The sequence below is a fragment of the Trichoderma ghanense genome (assembly GCF_004382785.1).
Source record: "Trichoderma ghanense strain CCMA-1212 chromosome Unknown scaffold_4, whole genome shotgun sequence".
Classification (NCBI taxonomy): domain Eukaryota; kingdom Fungi; phylum Ascomycota; class Sordariomycetes; order Hypocreales; family Hypocreaceae; genus Trichoderma; species Trichoderma ghanense.
Window position 1 is genome coordinate 2,298,917 of NW_027395667.1, and position 17,582 is coordinate 2,316,498.

General features: G+C 53.0%; 3 protein-coding genes across 3 annotated transcripts; 2 read left to right on the plus strand and 1 right to left on the minus strand.

The window, feature by feature from the left end:
* Positions 1 to 2,557: 2,557 nt before the first annotated feature.
* On the minus strand, positions 2,558 to 9,032 carry CCMA1212_004922 (Helicase SEN1; the record flags this gene model as incomplete). The annotated part of the gene is made up of 5 exons (XM_073702205.1): positions 2,558 to 2,629; positions 2,691 to 2,897; positions 2,948 to 4,775; positions 4,910 to 8,620; positions 8,680 to 9,032. 5 exons carry the CDS (start codon positions 9,030 to 9,032, stop codon positions 2,558 to 2,560), a joined length of 6,171 nt encoding a protein of 2,056 aa, XP_073559300.1.
* A 1,751-nt stretch (positions 9,033 to 10,783) lies between these two features.
* CCMA1212_004923 (Modification methylase XorII) lies at positions 10,784 to 12,838 on the plus strand (the record flags this gene model as incomplete). The annotated part of the gene is made up of 2 exons (XM_073702206.1): positions 10,784 to 11,817; positions 11,875 to 12,838. 2 exons carry the CDS (start codon positions 10,784 to 10,786, stop codon positions 12,836 to 12,838), a joined length of 1,998 nt encoding a protein of 665 aa, XP_073559299.1.
* A 1,384-nt stretch (positions 12,839 to 14,222) lies between these two features.
* On the plus strand, positions 14,223 to 16,564 carry CCMA1212_004924 (Helicase sen1; the record flags this gene model as incomplete). The annotated part of the gene is made up of 2 exons (XM_073702207.1): positions 14,223 to 15,584; positions 15,638 to 16,564. The coding sequence occupies 2 exons, from the start codon at positions 14,223 to 14,225 to the stop codon at positions 16,562 to 16,564; spliced, it is 2,289 nt and encodes a 762-aa protein (XP_073559298.1).
* Positions 16,565 to 17,582: the final 1,018 nt, after the last annotated feature.

Genomic DNA, 17,582 nt, shown 5'->3' on the forward strand with positions numbered 1-17,582 from the left:
GAGCACAACGGGTCTGATGCAGCAGCGTACTTCATACACAACACCAGTATCCAGCAGCACTGGCGGGCTGCTGCATCCCGTGAGATTATGGCACCCGGTTCCAGCCTGCCAGAGCAAGCAACGGGCGACGTTCGTGTATGGCCCTCGTTGCACATGGATGAAGTGCTTGTAGGCATTACCTACGAGGACTCGGTGTGGTAAGTCCACAAGTTCACCATGTTCTAGCGACGCAAGGGACGCAGCTGCAGGCGAAATTATCCACCCCGGGTACGAAGTGGCTCCCCTGGAAATGCCTGCTCGGCTCTGGCTCTGGCTTGCCCTTGCCAGCCTCCCTGTCCGATTCCGTCCTGGTCCCGACCTGGGGGAAAAAGGCTCGCTCGTCGGCTGAGCTGACACGAAGCGAGGACGTTGGCCGGGTGAGGCCAAATCGAAGGATCTAGACGAATAGGTACTGTAGCAGCTGTTGCATGGAAGGGAGAAGAAGGAGGAGGAGAGTTGAAGCCTGCGATACCTGCCCGAGCTGAAAATCTTTAGTAAGCCAGCCGGGGTTTCAATTCGGCAGTCGTACCTCGCGAGTTGTGCATACAGTTAGCTGCACCTTCCGCAGCTCAGAGACCATCTAGTAATCAGCGCCACCCGCTGATCTGGCGCCCTTTCGCCCTTTCCCCCCCAGTCACACAAGCCCATAAACTTGCAATTTCAAACAAAATATCTGCCCATGAATGAACATCTCCCGCAGGCTCGCAATGGGAAAAATCGTTTCAGCTTGCAAATCGGCGCCGTTTCATTGTACGGTGCATGCATGCTCTGACTAGCTGACTTGGTAGGCAGAAGAATTGACGCCTGGGCGAGGCTTCGTACAGTACAGTACGTCTATCCTGTACGAGCATGGCTTGACGCCAACAAGTCCAATCTTCAACACGAAGACGGACGACCCACGATACAGAAATCCAACGAACAGGATTGGCATTACCGCTACCGCTTTGCTCTTTCGTTCTTCCTAGACGATCCTTCGTCCGCTGGAATCCTCTTGTTATCGCCGAAGACATTTCCAAGCTGCGCGCAATCCCATCCCTGACACGGCAGCCAAGACAAGATCCGGCAAGGTCCTCCAAAGTTCGTCCAATAACCACCAGCAACCCGCGCAAGTTCCTCCGTGTCTCTGATTAGTGCAATGCCGCAAGCGCCGGCTCTGCGAACTCCTTTGGCTCGTCTTTCCCCAACTAACATGCTGATCGCCATGAGCTTCTCCACCGCGACTCGGCAATCGAATTTTGCCTCTCGCTGCAGCCGCTCGGTGGCCTAAATCCTGGGTCTACATACAATACATGCACTGGACGTCTGGTCAACTCCCCGGCTGGAAAGCCGAACATGGCTCGTTCAGCGTGTGTTTGCCCCAGACTGTTCGGTTCCCCATTTTACTTGCTTCGCGACAACATCCTTTGTTATGAAGTAGCAGTAGTATCGCATCGAGTAGCATCACCCAGAGCTCATATCATAGACGTTTGTTTTCCACCGGCCGACAAGTTGCTGAGGTGCCTGGATCAGCAAGAGGCCCCTACCTGTCTTCATGATATGTGACGTGACGATACCTAAGCACCGATGCATCCAACGTACCAATCTTTATAGACACTGGTGCCAGACCCATGCGCTACCAAAAGATGGCTGTTTCCAGATACGGATCGCCGTGAGCAGCGGGTATGTGATATGCCTCCGGGGACTCATACGTCTGCGTCATGCGAACCATGCAGCAAACTGGCCAAGCGGTATATCATACTCATCCCATCAAATCTCCAAGTACGCCAGAGCTTGTCTAATATCGAAAAACGTATACGTCTCATCTCGTCTTCATCCGTCTCGCCGAACAAATCTTCTTCCATGCTGATCTCTCATGCAAGCAATTATCTTGGTAAGCCCCGCTCTTGCTCTTCATCTTCATGGATCAGTGTAAGAGAAACTAGACTCCCAAGGGTACGGAGCTCGCAGCTCTTCTGCAGAACCTAGATATCGATACGATTGAGAGCAAGAGAAAGCTGCAGTGTGGTGACTCGTTGCGGTCGATGTAGACCGCCTCGTTCCCCCATACCTAGCCAAGACCATTGTTGTCCCTTTTCCTTTCCATCTCTATCTTCTGTATCCTTGCTTCCACTTTCGTTAGTTCACATAGTAGTACAACACCCGGAAAGGCATCTTATACTACTAGGTAACCGTATGCCTCATGGGCTGGTGCCTTCCCTTTTGTACGATTCTTTCCCCCTTAGACAGGAGGGGAAACAAGAAAATACTATGGAAGAACAGAAAATAGAAAAAAATGGAATAACCAGCAAATGTGATGGATAATACTTGGCAAGTTGGGTCACCAGCTCTCAAGAGGGCGGCCACTTGCCATGCCGTTTGTGGAACCTGTCGTCCACCTGGCCTGGATCCGTCTTCAACGTCTAGCAATGCCCTCTCTAATCTTCCTGCTAATTACCAAACAAGTTTATGGAAAATAAAGAAGAAAAGAAAAGGGAAAAGAAAAAGATGGGGAAAGAGGGCAAGAGAAAGTTGATTCCCGTCACCTTCGCTTCGGGAGAAACGGGTTTGGCTTCTTCTTCTTTCGTGGGCCCTGTGGTATCTGGGCATTCGCCTGTGTCTCCCTAGTTAGCAAGCGCCAGGTTGTTTCGAACTGTTCGTCAACCATTACTCACATTGCCAGTCGCCGCAGCAGGACCAGTTGGTGGCATTTGCATTGGAACTGCTGCAGGAGCAGGATTGATAACCGGCGGAGGCCGTTCCGGGGGCACCATTCCGAGTAACGACATCGCGGACGGGTCGGTCGCGGGTTTGATGGGCTTCGGCCTCTGACCAAACTTACCCATGAGGCCACTGTTCGGCCGCGAGCTGTCATTCGCAATCTATGGCCAAGTTAACGTTTTTCACTCCTTGGTTATGTGTTGCTACTCACTCTCTTCGTTACGGTCTGATTCGATTCGGGGGATTCTAGCGGCCGCTTTTTCGCCTCCGTACCGGCGGAAGTATGGATTACTGGAGGCCCGCTCGAGCGCGGCATGACGGTATCGAGGCCGGATGATGCTGTTGAGCCCGGGTTTCCATGGCCACTGGCGCTTGGGGCTGCATCTGTAGCCTCATTGCGAGGTGCGTCCCTCATGGCAATATCCATCTGCTGGGAGGGTTGAGGTGCAGGGTCTGGTTCTGGCATAGACGATGCGGCATATGCGTCTGGCTTGGCCTTCTCAAGTGGGCGTCGAAACAAGGAGAGAATATCGCCCTTTGTATAGCGGTCTCGTCCTTGCGCATCCTCAATCAACTTGCGCCAGAACTCTCCCTGGACAAGAGCTCGCGAGTCGCCCAGGATCCACAGCGATGACTTCGCACGCGTCAGGCCGACATTCATACGGCGAATATCCGTCATGAAACCAATGCCGCCAGTGGAACTTGCTCGAACGCAGGAGAAGATGATAATTTCGCACTCTCGTCCCTGGAAGGCGTCCGTTGTGTTGAACTCGATGATGTTGGTGATGTTTTCGCCATACCGAGCCTGGAAGCGAGACCGCAGCTCGTGTAGTTGCGCCTTGTACGGTGTAATGATGCCAATCTTCCGTGTCAGGTCGCAGTCACGGTAATCCCTGCTGAATCTTTCGTACATCTGCAGCGCCACCTCCAGCTCCTTTGTATTGACCAGCGACTGGCCCTTTCTGCCCCTTTCTTGCACACCTTCCACGTCGAAGAACCGGTAAGGGGCAAATAGAGCGTCTTTATGCCAGGGAGCCTGGCGAAGCCGCAGCATATCTTGGCCATCCCGTAGTTGAGACTCGTAAAATTCCCTGCTGGGAAAGGAACTGATCTCCGGGTGCATTCGGTACTGCATGTCTAGCAAGTGAACCGACTTTGGGTGGTTTTGCTGCATCCGCACGAACAAACTCTGGTCGTAGCCAAACCGTGCCGCAGACTGGGACAGGACCGTAGGAGGTAATTGCTTAGGGTCACCGACGAGGATGCACTTGCAGCAGCCGTACTTGAGGGGGATCAAGGCGCTAAGTTCCACGCACTGGGCTGCCTCGTCGATGATGACCGTCTCAAATTCGACGTCCAGGTTGCGAAACATTTCATGTCCACTTCCGCTGAGCGTCGCGCACAGGACGTGGGCAGAGTTGAGGATCTCCTGCTGAATCTGTCGGCGGCGTAGCTCCATCTCGCGAGCTATCGAGTTACCGCTGTCCTTGTTGGCATCAATCTGCTTTCCGATCTGCATTTGCTTTCGTTTCAGCTCGTCAAACTGCCTCGAGAGGGAGTTGTGCAACGACCGGTCATCGTGGTTGCGAGACTCTTCCAGCCTTGGCCTGAGTTGCGCCAGTTGCTCCTTTATCTGGGCGGCTTCTTCGTGAAGCTTATCTCTATCCGCCTTTGCCTTGTCCTTGGTTGTATCCCCCTCAAGGCGGGCTTTGACCATCTCATCCAGGGTGACGTCCTTGACTGCGGCGTTAATGGCCTCGCTTCTTCCAAGGCGGAGGACGTTGATAGTTCGGTCTTTGCCATTGACCGTTTTGATGCCGCCCTTTAATCGAAGGACCAACTCATCGACAGCAGCGTTACTCGGCGCGCAAACGAGAAGCTTCTTTGACCGAGCCTGGTTGCCCGTGGGGGCACCGGTAGGCTTCATTGGTGTCCCAAGAGGAACCCCTGCTCCAGTCAGAGAAACTTGTGCAAGCTGTTCTGACAACAAAGCGCCCACCATTGCTACAATGGTCTTGGTCTTTCCTGTACCAGGAGGGCTAGAAAGCAAAAGACGAAAAAGGGTCAGTACCGTGATGCAAAACATAGCAAGACGAAACGAAGAAAAAGGAAACGATCATGAGATGGACAAGACGAGTAGGGCAGTTCCGTGAACCCCTGATACTGTGCTTACCCTTGGATCAAAGTGAAGCCATCGTTCTCTTGTGCGCCGAGTACGGCGAGGGCCTGGCCTCGGTTCAGAGCCCAATTCTCCATGTAGCTGGTTACGCGCTCTTCTCCGTAGCGCAGAATGGGCGATGGTTCAGCCTTTAGGATCTCGTCCATGAGATCGTAGTACTGCAGACTCTCGAGGGCGGCATACTCTCTCTCTATAGTCGCCATGTTGGTGATTTTCACACCGTAAATGGTGACGCCAGGGGTCAGGTTGGGCGAGAGAGGATTATTACGAGAAGCTACGCGATACGTCACCTCAACGGTATCTTTTTTATAAGTGATACGATGGACCCGAGCCAGGCAGTGCTTTGCGGATCCATCCACCAGGGGATTTTCCGCCTCGGACACAAGGAGAATGTCGCCCTCATAGATACCACGATCCCTATGGGGGGCTACGGGCATTGTAAACGTCACTTCCAGATAGCTGTCGACGCTCGCGCGGCTGGCTATCTTCATGCCAAACGACTGGGCCGTTATCTCATCTTTAGACGTCACAAACGAGCGCCAGGCCTCAGACGCAAGCAACGGGAAGAACGTCTCCTGATACGATCTGGGGTCGGCGTACTTGGTGGCCACCTCAGAGGGTTTGGGGCCGTTGGGCGGGTCGTTGCCGGCGTGGAAGATGTCCCAAGCGAGGATGGTGTTGTGAAGCCGATCCATGGGGGGAATGAGCCGCGCTCGCATCTCCTTGACCGAGCGCTGCTGTCTAACCTTCTTGACCGGTTGCCGTATCTTGTCTCGCAGAGCCTGCTGGCGGCGCTTTTCGGCCTCGGTCAAGGACTTCTGGCCTCCCGTGCTAAGGGCGGCAAGTTGATTGTCGGCGTCCGAGCCATCGCTATCGGCCTCGGACTCCTCTTCAGAGCTGTTGACCATGATCTCGCTTCTCGAGTGATCCTTGCCGGTCAGGCCGAGGCCTTGCATGCCAGAGCCTTCGCCTCTGACAAACTCCCCTCGAAGCTGCCTGGCTCGCGCGATGGCCTCGGCATCTCGCTTCGCCTTTTCCAGCTTTTCCCTCTGCCTGCTTTCCTTTAGTGCCGTGATAGCTTTTTGGTCGGGAAGTCTAGCAGCCTTTGCCTTGGCCTGACGGGCCTCAATCTGCTTCAGCAGGGGATTCTCAACCGATCTGCTAAACTCCAACACATCATCTCGGTTGGAGCGACCAAGTTTGGATGGCGTGCCGGTGCCTGTGGTGGTAGCAGATGATGATGCAGCTGCGGTTGCAGACTTTGACCAAGCATCAAGCTTGCTTTGCTTTTTGGTTTTGTCCTTGAGTGCTTGCTCCTGGCGTTGCTGTGCGCTCAGTCCCTGTTGATAGATCTGCACCTCCTCAACGGTCTGGCCCAGGGCTTGTAGAAGCTCTGCACGCTGTTGATCGGTCAGATTCGTAGACCGTACGTACTTGCCCGGAGTGGCGGTTGGCAGGCAGGCATCTGTAATGAGCTTGCGAGACGCTGCGTTAATCTCGAGGCCGTTTTCTTGAAGCCGTTTGAGAATCTTGCACAGGACGCGGACCGTAACATCAACGAGCCAGCGATCTTTGAGCCGAATCATGTTTTCCATTCCACGGAAATTGTCCTTTGCGGGAGCAAGGATCCTGATCATCATGTCTTTCTCGCTCCGACCAAGCGCTGTCGCAGAAGTGAGCAGGCCATCCTCGGCAATGAGGGCTTCGGCCAGTTCCATGATCTCTCGGCAGAATTCCGTCATGATAACATTCGAGATGTAGAAGGACCACGTCTCGATATTGAGACAGGCCTTGGAGACAAAGCGCCACTGCTCATTCCACCAGCGCAGAACAGTAGCGACTGACTTGGAGTCCAGAGTTCTGACTCGAAGAACTCCCGTAGACGGATCTGCCAGGCCTCTGAGGACATCACGGCTCATGTTCAGCAAGGGTTTGACCGGTCCCCAAGGAAACGGCGGCCGTAGGATGCGTTCCAAAGACCAAACGATCGACGCAAGTGTCTGATCTGGATGGTGCTGCGTCATCTGTTCCAGTGCACCGCTCCGGGAGAGCTCCCCAGTCCAATTCTTCAGAATCTCCGCTGAAGCCTCGGCAAGATCCGAATTCTCATGGACGGACAAGGCTGTGGTGACTTGGAAAGGCAGTCGGTCAGCGAACAAGTCGTTTAAATCCATTACGTCGAGCTCTGATATGCGGCCGAGAATCCGCGCCAGCACATCTGCAGTGTCGCCGAGCGCCTTGTTGAAAGTCTTGGCGGACTCTTCAAGCTTGTCGTCGGCTTTGCGAGGCCTGATCTGTTCCACGGCTACGAGCGGCGCCAACGACACAAAGATATCCTTCGCAACGGCGACCTGGTTGGATGAAGTATCAAACATCTCCAAAACTCCTTCCCAGAACGCTTCAGAGTTTCTAATAATGGCGGTTTGGAGTTGCTTATTGGCGTGAATGGCTTGGTACTCCTCGGATAGGAGCTTCATATCCAGCTTCATCGCAGCCACCATGACCTCATTGGCAGCCTCAGCCACCTTGAACGTAGTCCAACCTTCAATCTCTCCATTTCGTCCAGTTGGCTTAATGCTTGACAGAATAAGGCCGAGATGTTTAACGACAAGACTTGAGGCAGCGCTGGCGTAGAGATGGGTACTTCCCGACGTGATAAGCGTCTCGGGGTCGAGGAACGACTTCATAGTGAAGCTCAACGCGTCAAAGCCAGCGCGAACACAAGCGGCTTGACCGGGTTCGCCGATGCTAGCGTCCTTTGCGAGCGTCTCGAAGAGCGTATGCATCAAAACTTCACAGGCGTCATACCTGCGATCGCGGCTGAGGGACTGAAGCCAAGGCTGGATCCATGAGGTGGGAAATGGAGCAAATTGTGATCCGGGGTCGACAACAGACCAGCATTCCTCTAGGGACTGGCGCAGCAGAGTCTTGTAGACGGGGCTGCCAAAGAGCAGATCGGCAATGACGTTTGGCCGAGCATCGCCAACAACATCCCAAAAAGCCTTTGGCGACTTCTTCAACAAGCCACTAAGGACTCTGATGGCGACAACCAGCACACCTTCCGAGCGACAGAATTGGATATGCCGAAATAGCAAATCGTAGATGTTGAAGCTGCCTTGCGGAATCTCGAGGCTGCGCAGACGGCTGAGGATGATGTCGTCATTAAGAGTCCTGAGGATAGCCTCAAATCCTTGCCAGAACCGCTCGATCTCGAGGTAGATCTCGCTAGTTGCTGAGGACAGATCCTTCTTGCTAATGTCGTCGATGGCGCTGACCAAGCCATCGCTGACAGCCCAGTCAAACTGATCCTCCGTCATGCCACCGCTATCAATGTTCTTCCAGTTTTCTGCCGCCCATCTACGGCGGTCCTCGTTCTTCTGGTCAAACAGGAAGTAGGTCATGCCGGGTAGAGGATCCTTAGTCCCAAGCTTAAGGTACGTCTTTCCTTGCAAACGCATGAAGACATATTGGAAGATGGCCCTTTGCTCCGCATTCGCCAGATAGGCCACACAGCACAAAGCCTCATAGACAGTGACGTGGACTTCGGTGAGGTGCTCGCCAAATTGCGACTTTTTGAACACGGCGCCAGACTTTTCGATCTTCTCGATGAACTGCTTCGCCCAGGTGAGGTTGTGGTCGATTCGGTTGACGTCGATGTTAACAAGCATGTCCTGAATCTGCGCAACAGCTTCTTCATTCCACCGCCTACGGCAAAATGTCAGCAAATGTATGTGTTTCGAACGTGGGGACGTGGAGCGCCTCACTCTGAGAAAACCTGGAGGTGATGCCTGCGCTTCATATGCCAGTTGAGGACACATTCTGGACAAGACTTGAGGCATTTATCAAGCCTCCCAGTAAATTCCTCCAGCCATCTACCAGCCTCCTGTTTGTCAAAGCCGAATATCAGACTGTTCCAGTAGGTAATCTCGATCCGCTTCTTGCTCTGTTCGATGCGACTTTGCTTTTCTTCGGCCGATATGCTCGAGTCGGGATCCTCAAGGCTCTTGTAGTCTTCGTCGTCGTCGGCGCTAACCCGTGGACACAGAAGATGGACTTCGGCAGGAATTCGCTGGAATTCTTCGTACCACTTCCCCAGCACCTCGTTGATGTCTGCCATTGTAGCGAAATACCATGGCCAGAAGCCTCATCAAGATGCAGCGGGAGAGGCAAAACGCCGCTTGCTTGACACGGTCTGTTGCTGTCTGTTTGATGCCAGATATGGTGGAGCACAAGAAGGAGTGTAACTGCGTTGCGGGAAGGGAAGGCAAGAGGAGAAGATGAAGAAAGAAAGTTGGAAGGAGGTGAAGTTGACCACGAAAGAGCGAAGAGAGGTCGCGAACAGAAAAGATTAATGTGGGCCTGGCTGGGAGGAAAAGGGCCGTACAAGGGCGAGAGAGGTAGGTACTCGGTACTTGCCCCTCGCGCACGCTCAGTGAGGACAGAAGGTTGCGCAACCTGGCACTTGGCAAAGTGCGAGACTCGAGCACCGAAGAGAAGACGGAATAACCAGGCTCACGAGAACAATGTTGTGTGTCAGACGAAGAAATGTGCGAAAGCAAAAGAAACAAGTGAACAATATAGTCCGTGGAGAAAGCGAGGCCGAAAATTGCAGTCACAGCAGCATGCAACTTGGAACTTTCAACTTGGAGCTCCAGCGAAGTGTAGTCGCTCTTGAGAAGTACTCAGTACCTGCAGCATCCAAGTGCTACTTCAAACTCTAACGCGCGACTTGGACGCAGTGATCCGCGTTTCCGGGCTTAGCACTTGCCAGGGTTTAAATGGGCTTGGTTGTGAGTAGAGGTACATCCAACTAGAAGTACCTGTAGAACAAGCTTCGAGGCCTCTTCTACGGACTAAACTCTAGGTAGGTAGGTACCTAGGTACTCGTAGATTACTAAGGTATGCGTCTCAAGTCCCTACGTACAAAGGTCTACGTGATAACGACAGACCATCGGGTCCATCGTGCATGCCCGCTCCATGTCACTGAGAAAACAACGGATATTGAGGTATCATGTAATTGAAGGTTCATGAAGCAACTAATTTTCTTCTACTTATTCTTCTACTTCTTTTTTGCATCACCACGGCAACAGCTGTAGAACGCCCCAAGTATATCCTCCAAAGAGGGGTTTCTCACTGGACCTGCATTTGCTTCCTTATCAAGGTCGTATCCAGCAATGCTGTGACACGGTGAACGCATCAATGCTAACCTCTATTTAGTATCTTGATAGTGGCTTATACTCCCTTGAGCCATCTGAAAGATGCGGTGCAGGACAAGGAGACAGATCTTGCAACGGCGTCATTCGCGGACACTCAGCAGCTACTCTGCACTTAGGCCAACAGTGATTGTCTCTCAACCGTATAATTGACTGTCATGTAAATACTATAGACAATGTCCCGTGGTTGCAAGGCAGCTCATTAAAGCGGGTTCCTTCATATTCCTCGTTGTCCTAATCCGCTCCTATAGGGTAGCCGAGCCAAAGGAACGAGTGCTCTGCATAGGTACGTCGTTGCCACCCACGGGCGGCTGGCAGCATCCGACTCAAGTCTCCCTGTTGTTGACGCACCTTTCGGCTTCATCTCACCTTTTTGGTGCACACTATCACGGGTGCTTCTCAGTTTGGCGGTACCGGCTCGCATCATTCCCTTGCCTTACCGCGACAATTGGATCACTGGGCAATCACTGGTGCGTTCCAATTCTTCATCATCGCCTCACCCCTATGCTTAACGTTGAAGTGCTGCAGTTGGCCCACGAATTTGAAAACCTCTCCTTATTTCTCACTCTCTTCTTCATCCACAAAGCCTTGCTTGGCATTTATCATCTGCTGATACGTCGGACTGCATCAGGACGCTTCACCCTACCTCCACAAAATGCTCTCTCGGATGATAATAGACTCCCACGGTGACGAGGAAGTGCAGTATTTGACGTCGCGAGATGTCGCTTCTGAGGACAGATCGAGAGCCTCGTCATCGGCTACACTTGGCCGCGCCGACGATGAGGAGGACAATCAAGAAGCGGAAGAGCTGATGGAGTTGTTTGGACACGAAATCATCGACCTCACCGGGCACGAATTAGAGGATGGTACACACGGTTCGATTGGTCCAGGGGAAGTGTCCCTAGCAAAATTCCGCGAACCTCGCTCGGGGGCTCAGCTCTCTCGTGGTGACCTGATCCAGGTGGAACATGTGGAGCTCGGGAGTTATAACATCGACTTTGTTCAGATCAAGGTCATCGCGAGCGACCAACAGGGTGACTGCAAAATCCGTGGAATTCCGTTTGTGCGGACCAGAAAACTATCGGGCAAATTGCCGAAGAAGATCAATGAGTTGTGCATGATACTCCACGTTCAGAGACGAAACGATGGACAAGAGCTGCCCCCAGTCCTCATCGATGTTCCCACCACCTCTATCGTCAAGAAAAGAGAACTTGTCATAACCAACGCGATCTATCCAGAGCATTGTTACAACGGAGAAGACATTGGTCTGCGTATCCAGAATGAGCAGGCGCAACAGGGGCTGGCTGAAAACCATGGCAAGCTAGTCTGCCGCTGGAGATTTACGATATACTTTACTGTGCAACGCCAGAGTCGGGCTACCAGGCCAGAAGAAGAAGTTCTCGAGCGTGTTTATGCAGATGACGTTCCAGTGTCGAGATATCGTGTATCAGAGGAGGGACTTTGCAACCAGTGGCGGGGGGGACGCATCAAGGGAGGGTCGTGGCCTCCCAGAGAGTCAAGTATTATTATTGACTTGGAATCGAAGTCCTCCTTTGTGGACACGGCTCACCCTACAGGCAGCAGACAGATAGGACAGAAGTATACACTCTTCGACTCCTTCTGCGGGGCGGGGGGCGTATCTCGTGGCGCGCAGAGCTCTGGCTTCAAGGTCCAGTATGCCGTTGACAAGTGGGCCGATGTCTAGCAAACATACCAGGCCAACTTTCGCGACACCGAACTATTTAGTAAGTCTGTTGACGAGTTTATTCGGGACACAAATGACCGGCTGATGAGGGTCGACGTGTTGCATCTTTCGCCGCCCTGTCAATACTTCTCGCCGGCACACACGCATCAGTCAGTCCACGACGATACCAACATCTTTGCGCTCTTTGGGTGCCTATCTTTGATTTCTAAGCTACGGCCACGCCTAATCACGCTTGAACAAACGTTTGGAATAACGCATGAGCGGCATCATCACTACCTCAGGGCCCTGATCGGAGACTACACCCAACTTGGATACTCTGTGCGATGGAAAGTGGTTCGACTATGCACTTGGGGATCGGCACAGGATCGGAAACGCCTCATTATACTTGCGGCTGCGCCGGGGGAGAAGCTGCCTCCTTTCCCGAAGCCTACTCATTCCGAGAACGGTGCCGGAGGCTTACAGCCATGGACGACCATTGAGAAAGCGGTTGGCTCCATTCGCCTTGGCGACGACTTGCACAACCTGGACAGCGTCAAATACCACCGACCGCCTCGAGCACCGCTTGATCCGAGCCGGCTGGCAGGCACAATCACAACTGGAGGCAACGAGGTCTACTATCCGGATGGATCAAGGGACCTGACCATTCGCGAGTATGCTTGCATCCAGGGGTTTCCAAAGTACCACAGGTTTATAGGGACGAAGACTTGCATCAGGAGACAAATCGGCAACGCATTTCCTCCAAATACCGTTCAGGTGCTGTATCGGCATCTGGAAGACTGGCTCCTTCAGCAAGATGGAATGACGCGATACCAGCCTCTGGCCGACAGCGTGCTGAGTGTCGACGAATCTGACGGCGGACCTTCTGAGGACTACGCGGGCTCGCAAGCCCCTTCAATGGTGCAGTCATCGCCTGAGATGGGCGAGGATGTCGTTCAATTGGCATACCCATGGGGGAGGTCTCAGAATACTCGTCATAGACGTAGCGCCGTTGTTGACCTCACATAATTAGGGGGCATCATGCCTGTCATGGACGAACGACCTCCCATGTTTTGCCTTGCATATTCCGGGATGTGCTGATGTAATGCTGCATTCATTGTGCAGACTTTGCAGCACTGGACTCGGAGGCTTGAAGCAACTGCAGCATTGCTCTGGTCATATGATGCTCTTTGAGTGGGAGATATCAAAGAAGATACGTACCTGCAAATAGAGTATGACGTATCTCATCTCTCGCAGCGGCAGAGTGAAAGCCACGTCTAAAGATAAGGTACGAAGCTTGTATGCTATCAACGGCGTCGAGAGCTAGCCCATGCTCTCTCTTTGAGATGTAGATATGAGAATCAGCCAGAATCTTGACGGACATGCAGGTAGAATTTCAACATGTCCTCTGACTTATCATCAACTGTCTGGTCTCTTGGTGCTCGACGGGCTCGTCTGTAATTCACCACTGAAGCTGAGGTAATCCAATGCTGCCCTCATATATCGTTCCCTAATGCATCCCATTCAACGATGCTGTCTAGTCAGGTAGGGACAGTTAAGAAACTCGTCGTTCATTCAACAGCACCTGAAAGATTCTCTTATTCAAGGTACCTCAGACATCCAATATATCACAGTCTACGCAAGGTAATTACCCGGCCCAGATTCGCCTATCGATGATCAGCCTCCGGCGGGCGCCAGATATTCATTCGCCAACTGACCGCTAAAACTCCAGCTCTATTTCCTGCAGCTGGCAAGCACGTAGGCATTGTTCTGATCGTGATATTGTTCGCTTCAAGACTGTCTGCCAAAGTCAGCTGACCAGGAGGGCTGTAACTGCGACTTCATGCTCTTTCCTCCGGTTCCCTCCCCTCTTCCTTCCAACACCACCCCCCTTTCACCACAACAATTTCTTGAGAGAACCACTCAACTGATCCATCGTTCGCCTCAGAGTGCTTCCGTCGTCTTTCTTCTTTGTTCTCCTGACTACTGCTTGTTGAGGCGTTCCTTTCATTCAAGGAGACTCGCACGGAAGCCTTCCTCTTTCCTCAGAGCCTATGCACCTTACCGTATCGCCAGACCGTTGGCTCTTCTCTCTCCTGTGAATCTCGCGTGCCTTCCTAGGGTTAAGGCGCCACGTCTGGCTCGTTATATGTGCAGCCGCACACCTATACTTGACCATCTGAGCAAGCTTCTCTTGCACTCGGGATTGGAGTCTCTTGCAAATGACCTTCGATTTGCCCTTGTGGACTTTTGAGTATCCCGCAGCTTTTACGCAGGCCACCATGGTCATTAAGCCGGATTTCGAGAGCCTTGCGGGTTCTACAAAGGCAAGAGACAACCTCACAGCGAACAGTTGACGCGTATTACTACCCTGTGTAGTCGGTGATGCTAACGAAAGACCGCCTGGCTACAGATGCAACAGCCCGTCGTCAAGTTTCCCTCGCAAGAGGAGTTTGTCCGTCGACTGGAGCAGGGCACTCTCATCGAGATGGAGAATGAATTGTCACAGCTCAAGAAGCTCAACGCTAGGGGAGATACGTATCCAGCATGGATTGTTGCTCCCATCCCCGGATGCCAGACGTCCTTCACAACCTCCTGGCTGCTGATGGCGAAGAGCCCCTCATCTACCGCAAACACGATTTTCCCGACGGCGACCGACAGGTTTACCGTTGACATCAAGGAAAGTGTCGAGTTGCCTCAGGGCGTGTTTACCCTCTATCATCTCCCTGCTACGCGCCTTGAGAACCCTTTTGAGAATGTTGCCGAGCTTGAAGGAAGCCGTTTGCAGAAACTCGCCGCCTTCAAGGTCGAAGTCCCACGCTGCCAGAGAACCGACGACGGCGAACAGACCGAGCTGGATATCATGGCACACCTGCAGGTCGATGGATCCTTGGATAACATTTCTGATTGCATATTCGATGAGGACAACCAGATCAACATCTCGATTCGCTGGGAGGTGACGAGCCAAACTTTCGAAGCCGAACTAGATGCGTTGCGTTTCTTTGTGGCGCCCAAGAGGTCCGGGAAGAAGGGGCCTTCCCACCGTTCGAAACTTGCGTTCGACATGTTGCAGCAATTTCAGCCCGAGGACCCCGAGATCATCAATCTCCTTACCAAGTATCGACAACTTGCGGAGCCGCACAACCCCGCGCACAAAGTTTCTCCCGTTCTCGTTCAGAAATTTGCCGACTTTAACGGTGACCATCTGGCTGCGCATGAGGGTCTCGGCCACATCAGGAACGGCCTCTACTTTGTGAATGGGTGCCCTGGTGCTGGTAAAACCGAATGGAATATGGTTATTTCGGCGCTCATCCAATCGCACTTTACATATGGCACCAAGAAGGTTCGTCATCAGATCCTCTTCCTGGTCGACATCAACAAAACGGTATCGGACGCTGCCGATAGGTACCACAGTCTGTGCAGAGAAGCAGGGCTCGACTTGCGCATCATCAGAATGCATGGGTGGCCATATGAGATGCGTCATTCCGATCGCTTGAACCAGCAAGGTGGCCAGAAACGTGAAGGGAGCGATGCGGCTGCAGATTTCACCAAAAGCTTCCTGACAACAGCGGGCATCACCCGTCACGCCAAGTTGGAGAGAGATGACACGCGGGCCCCTAGTCTTGATGAGGCAGCGTGGGATCATTACGAGAGGAACAAGCACGATGGATATCCTGGCCTCACGAAGCTACTGGATCGAATCGAAACCGAAGACGTCCTCGGTAGCGAGGATTGGAGACTCCTTCGTCGCTTCGTCACCGGCTTATACCGCGACGTACTCGCTGGCGCTGATTTCGTTGCCACCACTCCTGTAGCCGCCTCTGGCAGCTTTTCCCATTTCTTCCACCCCGAGATTGTATTGTGGACGAGGCACCGCATGCGCGCGAGCTGACTACACTGATTCCCTTGGCGTACTATGATCCTGTGGCCTGGATCTTCACGGGCGATGTGAAGCAGACGCGCCCCTTCGTGAACGACTGCGGCTCCGCGAAAAATGCCGAGATGAAGGGGCTCAAGTTCAATCCCTATACCGAACAGCTGCGACTAAGCACAATGGCGCGAGCGGTCGCTGCCGATGCTCTCGACCACAAGCTGTTGGTCAACAACCGCGCCTATGGCAACCTACATCGCCTCCCGTCGGCCATGTTCTACGATGGAGAGATGATCTCGGGCCACGACGAGGAGAGTATGTATCCTCCAAGCACTGCGTACCTGAAGGAGCACTTGGAGAAGCTCTTGGGCTATGGGAACTTGCAGGAGAACCGGCTCGTGGTGAGCTTTGCCAGCAGCGCTGAGCAGAACCACCGGAGCAGCTTCTGGAATCCCAAGCAGCACAAGTGGGTGACTGAGCAAGCCAAGTGTCTGCTGGGAGACTCAAAATTTCAGAGCGTCTCTGGAGCTCCCGGAATCATCATGATACAGACACCCTATAGCACCGCTTATCGAGAATACCAGGCAGAGGTCAAGCAGTGGCCGGTGGAATGGCAGGCCCGTGTCCAGGTCCTGACCGTGGACAAGGCGCAGGGCAACCAGGCCGACGTGGTGTTCCTCGACATGGTGAGAACGACATCAGTCGGCTTCATGGATGACCCACAAAGACTCAACGTAGCCATCACTCGAGCGAGACAGGCGGAGATCATTGTCATGCACGTCCGCATGAACTATCGCCAAGCCAAAGGATGCCGACGCACCAAATACGCCACGCAGCTCTGGGCAGATGCTCACGGGCATCGCCGCCTTGTTCATCTGCCCTAGACTTTCTACTGTGTCACTACTCTGACCATGAGGAGACTGTTCTTTTTTTGGTCCACGGGTCTGCGCTGCTGTGGGATGTTTGTTGACTGGCCGAGGATTTCATGGCGCCGGGTTATGAAAGGACCGAGCGTGAGAGGTTGGGTGTCGACAATATGGTTGTGGAATCTAAGAAGGATTGGAGTGTTTTGTTAGTATACTAATGGAATAGCACAGGAGGCAATGGAGGTCAGAGGGTGTCGTTGCACACGTCCATCGTCCATCAACGGTTTGAGAGACGGACCTGCTTGTTAGATGCTACTACTGGCAGCGTACGAAGATCAATGAGCGGGCCATTGCGGCTAGAGAAATTCAAGTAGAGTTGTCGCAACGCTTGTGATGCGGCTTGAATCGAAGACGCAAAAGAGGCCTCTCGCTCCTTGGTTGCCCTTCTTGTGGATAGCTCGTATCGAGTTTGCAGATAGGCGAGCTCTTCTTAACGCTACGGATACCTTTTGATTCAGCATGTCTCCTTGATACCTAGCAGTGATACTGATCCATACCTTGTCTCTTTCTCCTGAATTACGGAGCCCGAAGCAGATTGTTATTTCAGCGAGTATGTAGTGGTTCGTACATCATGGTACGAGGTTCAAGGCCTCCTTTGTTGACGATGAAAAGTGGCTAGACTTGCGGGCTGATGGAAGACCCGCGCGCTGGATTGAGGCATAAGATGCGAACCAACCGCTGCAGACAGTGTGCACGTATGGTGTTCTCGGCTTCTCCACGGCTCTGCGTTTTCGTACCGTGGACGGGGTCTCCAGTGTGTATCATGTACAAGATTGTTAAAGCCATGCTGAGCTCGCTGGAAGGAGTTCCGAGCTTGCTTAGGAGGTACCTTGTGCACCTCATGAAGATGGAGAATGTGCTCTTTTTTGACGATTCATGTGCCTACCTGCCTAGGTAGTACCTCCCCTTGAACAAATCACCACTAAGCAATGTCGCTCGCTACCTGGACCATTGCCATGATAAGGTACCTAGGTAC